The sequence below is a fragment of the Oncorhynchus clarkii genome, chromosome 13 (assembly GCF_045791955.1).
Source record: "Oncorhynchus clarkii lewisi isolate Uvic-CL-2024 chromosome 13, UVic_Ocla_1.0, whole genome shotgun sequence".
NCBI lineage: Eukaryota > Metazoa > Chordata > Actinopteri > Salmoniformes > Salmonidae > Oncorhynchus > Oncorhynchus clarkii.
The window spans coordinates 8,786,758-8,793,287 of NC_092159.1; the positions used below are offsets into that span (position 1 = coordinate 8,786,758).

Sequence of the window (6,530 nt, forward strand, 5' to 3'; positions counted from 1 at the left end):
TTCCTCCTCAAAACCCATTGGATGAGGAAGTCAGAGGCTCTCCCTTCTGACCTTCTCCAATAGGTTTTGAGAAGGTGAGGAGAGAGAGGAGGAGATTTTCCCAGAGTCTCCACCTTCTTTAGAGGTGTGCTCTCCCTTCTGACCTTCTCCAATAGGTTTTGAGAAGGTGAGGAGAGAGAGGAGGAGATTTTTCCAGAGTCTCCACCTTCTTTAGAGGTGTGCTCTCCCTTCTGACCTTCTCCAATAGGTTTTGAGAAGGTGAGGAGAGAGAGGAGGAGATTTTCCCAGAGTCTCCACCTTCTTTAGAGGTGTGCTCTCCCCACCATAGATTTTAACTGCCTGGCAACCAGACACCTCGCTCAGGACAAACGCTAGGCCACTCCCACAGACGTTAGTTTCCTCTGGTCGCGATCTGAGTACCTCCCCCCCGATCCTTCACCAAACGCGGACACATTCGGGTCCGTTTGATTGGTCCAGAAACTGATGGGTTGGGCCAGTGCCAGAACACGTGGGTAAAGCGCCTGTTTGAAAATGTGTCGTTGGCTTTGATACTCTGATCGGTTGGAGATGAACCGTTCGCTGATGACTTTGTCTTGTACAACGCCCCTCGTCACCACAGACGACGTCAATGATGGCAGTCTCAGAGCAGAGGAAAAAAATAGTGTCGTCATGTTAGGATTTTAAATAATAGGATTCGTGTAAGCATTGCCTAGAGGGACTGTCCATCCATGTCAAATCCATGTCAGGAAGTGTGCAGGTGCTTTGACAGAAGAGGAGAGAAGGGAGACGGTGAATGAAAGAATTTGGTATGGGTCCTCGGATCCTCAATTTCTACAGCTGCACCATCGAGAGCATCCTGACTGGTTGGTATGGCAACTGCTTGGCATCTGACGCAAGACGCTACAGAGGGTAGTGCATACGGCCCAGTACATCACTGGGGCAAAGCTTCCTGCCATCCAGGACCTCTATACCAGGTGGTGTCAGAGGAAGGCCCTAAAAATGGTGAAAGCCTCCAGCCACCCTTCTCTCTGCTACCGCACGGCAAGCGGTACCGGAGTGCCAAATCTAGGTCCAAAAGGCTCCTTAACAGCTTCTACCCCCAAGCCATTAGACTGTTGAACAGTTAATCAGATGTCTACCTGGACTATTTACATTCACCCCTTTTTAACACTGCTGCTACTCTGTTTATTATCTATGTATAGTCACTTTACCCCTACCTCCATGTACATATTACCTCAATTACCTGTTTATTATCTATGTATAGTCCCTTTACCTCTACCTCCATGTACATATTACCTCAATTACCTGTTTATTATCTATGTATAGTCCCTTTACCTCTACCTCCATGTACATATTACCTCAATTACCTCAACTAACCTGTTTATTATCTATGTATAGTCCCTTTACCCCTACCTACATGTACATATTACCTCCATTACCTCAACTAACCTGTGTATTATCTATGTATAGTCACTTTACCTCTACCTCCATGTACATATTACCTCAATTACCTGTTTATTATCTATGTATAGTCACTTTACCCCTACCTACATGTACATATTACCTCCATTACCTGGACTAACCTGTGTATTATCTATGTACACTCACCTTGACTAACCTGTACCCCCACACATTGACTCGGTACCGGTACCCCCACACATTGACTCGGTACCGGTACCCCCACACATTGACTCGGTACCGGTACCCCCACACATTGACTCGGTACCGGTACCCCCTCACATTGACTCGGTACCGGTACCCCCACACATTGACTCGGTACCGGTACCCCCACACATTGACTCGGTACCGGTACCCCCACACATTGACTCGGTACCGGTACCCCCACACATTGACCCGGTACCGGTACCCCCACACATTGACCCGGTACCGGTACCCCCACACATTGACTCGGTACCGGTACCCCAACACATTGACTCGGTACCGGTACCCCCACACATTGACTCGGTACCGGTACCCCCACACATTGACTCGGTACCGGTACCCCCACACATTGACTCGGTACCGGTACTCCCACACATTGACTCGGTACCGGTACCCCCACACATTGACCCGGTACCGGTACCCCCACACATTGACTCGGTACCGGTACCCCCACACATTGACCCGGTACCGGTACCCCCACACATTGACTCGGTACCGGTACCCCCACACATTGACTCGGTACCGGTACCCCCACACATTGACTCGGTACCGGTACCCCCACACATTGACTCGGTACCGGTACCCCCACACATTGACCCGGTACCGGTACTCCCTCATTATTGTTATTTTGTCTAACTTTTTCTTTATTTTGTATTCATTTTGTTAGCAAATATTTTCTTACTTAACCAACAATAAAAAATAAAATGTTTTAAGGGATTTTAAGTAAGCATTTCACGGTAAGGTCTACTACACCTGTTGTATTCGGCCCATGTCACAAATACAATTTGATTTGAGAAAGAGAGAGAGATGGTGAAGTGACGTTGGGCTTTCAGTCCTGACTGATCCTAAATCTCTAAGGGGTCTGAAAGGGGAGGGCAGTCTACATTATCCGTCAACTCACTTCTCACCATCTGGACACAGAATGGGTTGTTGACGAGAAGGTGTGGGTCATGGGGGAGAAGCGCGCGACCGGCTGTCACCTTCCTCCTGGGTGTGACAACCATCATTTAGGTTAAGAGGCCACGCCCACACGAGGTTGAAAACAAATACACAACCAGGGGAAATGTCCGGCTTCTGAATAAACAAACGGAGGGTCTGTCCTGGGAGATCAATTACGAAATAAACGTTATAAAGGTGTTAACTTCCTCATGTGATGGCCAATTAAAGCCTAATCCTGGCATCCCAGTACGAAAATATCGCGCCATGAAATATGAATTATCACTTGTTGACATCCTAAATATGTTTTTATTTTATTTATTTAACCTTTATTTAACTAGGTAATACAGTTAAAAACAAATTATTATTTACAACGACGGCCTTGCAAAAGGCCTCTTGCGGGGACGGGGGCTGGGATTAAAAATACTAAAATAAATAGAGGACAAAACACACATCACGACAAGAGAGACGACGCTACTTAAATAGAGACCGAAGGCAACAACATGACAACACCAAAGGGAACAACCTGGACATGAGGGGGCGTGCCGTGTGAGTGTTGTTGGTATTACTGTCCTCGTGGGGACCAGAAGTCCTCACAAGAATACTAAAACAAGAAACATTCGGACAATTGGGGACATTTCGCCAGTCCCCACAAGGAAAATTGATATTTCAGGTTTAGGGGTTAAGGTTGTATTAAGGGTTAGGGAAAATATAATTTTGAATGGGAATCATTTGTTTGGTCCCCACAAGGATAGTAAAACAAACGTGTATGTGTGTGTGAAACTCACGCCTCTCAAAGCACCAGCCCACGATAACGATTGGTTTGGGGGAAAGAAAAAGGGGGAAACGTTTGAATAAAACCCCTCTGGTGCCTGCCTGGTAGTATGAATGTAACTTCGACCAGGACAGCAGCAGCAAGTGATGCCATCTGTCTTATCAGCGCTGGGGGAAAACCGTTGAAAACCGTTGGATATCTCAAGAAATAGAAGGGGGATGCAAGCACTTTTTGGTGAATCACTAAAATGAGCTTGTATTTTTATCCGCATTTTTACATTTTTCGAGTGACTTCAAAGTTGTTTTCTATTTTTTTTTTAAATTGTTTAATATAGCCTATATTTTTTTTATTTGAATTGCATTGCTTTTCCCCCCTAATGGATGGAATTGAAGGCGAATGACGCACCACACTGAAATTATTTAAATGTTTTACGTGTTCTAGTGTGGAGGCATTTTGGAGTGGTCGGACAGCCCACGTCAAGCTCTAGAACCTTTGGAACACCTGATTCTTCTGTCGATAACACACTGATGCCAAGTGGAACTCTTTCTCTCTCTGTTTACATTTTACTCTCTTAGGCAATTCATCCACTGCAACTTTTCCATTTAGCTCCCCAGACCAGACGCACTCTTGTTTAGTTTTTACCCCAAGGAACTATTAAATCGTTTTTCCCTTTTAAGGTTTTTGAAATGACGAGCCAAAGTACTGAGAGAAGTAGGCCTCTAGGGACTCTGGCGTTGCTGCGTTCCGCTTTACTGTTGGGTCTTCTTCACATTGGTGCACTAGAGGCGAGGAGGCTACGGGGCAGCCGCGCGCAACACCGGAGAGCCTCGGCCATGCCGTCCCCAACGTTAACATACAGGGACCGGGTAGTAGAGGGGACCGGAGCCGGTGAAAGCTTCCCGCTAGACTTCACCGCTGTCGAGGGGAACATGGACAACTTCATGACCCAAATTAAAAACCTGGCGCAGTCGCTGTACCCGTGCTCGGCGCAGAAGCTGGACCAGGACATGAGGCTGCACTTCTTGGACAATTCCTCTGCGACGTGTAACGATGGATCCCCAGCGGGGTAAGTGGAAGACTTTCAAGTTCGACGTTTAAGTTCTGAATTGGCCCGAATTAAAGTCGCCCTAAACCTCACTTTTCAACATTTCACAAGTAGCCTAAACTCACATGACAATCACATACTTTTGTTGTGCGTTTTGACTTTGACACGTTTCCAGTTGTCTATCAAACTCTCAATGGTTGAGTGAAATCCATCTATCACCACCACAACAACAACTTCTCCTGCCCTTCATGTCAATCCGAATGTGACCGAAATGGATAAAAAATGACAAGATCAGAGGACGGGCGCTTTCTGAGATCTATGTCGGAGCCCGAGAGAGAGAGGGAGCCCGGACCGCGATTTCAGATGCCTTTCATCAATGGAACATTTGACAAAATGAATTTTGCGGAAGGAGAGCACGCGAGGCCACAGTGAAAATAATGTTTTTCATGTACAGCAGGCGACAGGCAATGTATAGCTTTGGTGGTGGTTGTTTGGTTGTTTATTTAGTGGCGTTTATTTGCGTCACAGGTCTAGGATCAGCTTACCCTCCCCAAACCCATATAACCTCAACCGTTTTGAAGGGAAAACGCAAGACCGACTTCGGATCAGAGTCTATAGGGACAAATCTCATCCTCTTGTAGGCTACTATCCTTGTTGCCTTTGGCTTTATCCAAATGGTTTTCTAGACCGTGCGTCATGATATTGCGCATTTGGAGAGAGACGTGAAATTGAGGAGGGGACGCTATATTAGAACGGAATGTAGCGACGCTAATGGATGATTGTGATGAAAGACTGTGAAAGTAAAAACATTCCACGAAGCGGAAGCCCTGTTGTCCTCTCAGATCCACTTCCAGCCGCGACAGGTGCCCTGCAGGAAAGCGCCATGACAGTTATAGGTTGATAGTGACCAATGGAACAAACATGGGCCGATTTCTTCACGGGAAGAAAACAGGGTTTATCCTCAGTGTGAAATTCCAATGTTTTGGTCAAATAACTGTGATAATTGACTTTGTGAAGTAGTGCTTTGAAATCCTTATGTTGTTTCACACCATGGTTGCCAGGTGTTGAGACAGAAAGACTGCCTTTTGCCAGTTGTATTTTGTCTTCTCCAGTGTGAGAACAAGCTCACAAGTCAACTGAAGGTTGAAGAATGGAATAGGCTCTATGAACACAGTGTTATTCATCTTTAACATGACTATTCCATTATGAATCAACGGGAGAGAACCAGAAAGAGAGCGAGATTCAGTTGATTCATCACAACGGAACCTCTCGTGATCCTACTCTATCCCAAATAAAGACCTCAGACCCACATCGCTTTACATAGAGAGGGGGAGAGAATTAGCACAACAGCAATTGTGAGTGTCTCCTCTCTCCATCGATGTGACTGTGTGTGTCAGCAGCATCCCAAACCACAAGAGACCTCTCAATAGACCCTCACGTGCGAGGCCATGCAAGGCCAGGCAGACACGCTCTGGGCACGCCTGCTCTATCTGACAACCAGTAGAGAAAATTACAACCGGCGCTTATCCCTCCAACCACAAATTGCTAATTTCTCACGAAGGACCCAACCCTCTCTCAACCACACAGTCTGCCCTCGAGAGTTACTGCAGAGATCCATCCAGCACACTGAACTTTATCCAAATACTCCACAACATTGCAATTGCATCTCTGTTGACCAATTGAACCTCACTATAACTTCCAGCCCGGACTGGATTAGCTGTTGATACCTAGCAGTACCTAGCATGCTTGCTAACACACACGAGGATGAAGCTAGCGTGGCTATATGTATAGTGGATCACTGCTGCTAAGGCGACACTTCTCTCGCGGTCATAGGCATGTGTGTGTAAAAACCCATAGGGGGGAGGGAGGGGGGGGGGGTATTTCTCCACAGCCACGGGGAGTTATTAAGAACAATGTGTCTGAGGATGTGAGGAATTTACTCTCCCTGTGTTTCTTAATCACAAATGAAGCTTCTGACGTTGATTTGTTTGCACTTCTTGAACCCAACCTGGCACCCCTCTCTACTCTCTCCTGTTTCATTTATAAATGTTCAACCTGGCGTCCCTCTCTACTCTCTCCTGTTTCATTTATAAATGTTCAACCTGGCGTCCC

General features: G+C 46.4%; 1 protein-coding gene across 1 annotated transcript in view; it reads left to right on the forward strand.

Annotated features, from left to right (window-relative positions):
• Nucleotides 1–4,191: 4,191 nt before the first annotated feature.
• Nucleotides 4,192–6,530, forward strand: part of LOC139424344 (palmitoleoyl-protein carboxylesterase notum1a-like) — an 18,900-nt gene continuing 16,561 nt past the window's right edge. The window contains exon 1 of the mRNA XM_071176078.1: nucleotides 4,192–4,439. Coding sequence (XP_071032179.1) covers nucleotides 4,207–4,439 — 233 coding nt within the window. The 5' untranslated portion in view covers nucleotides 4,192–4,206. The remainder of the gene's footprint in view (nucleotides 4,440–6,530) is intronic.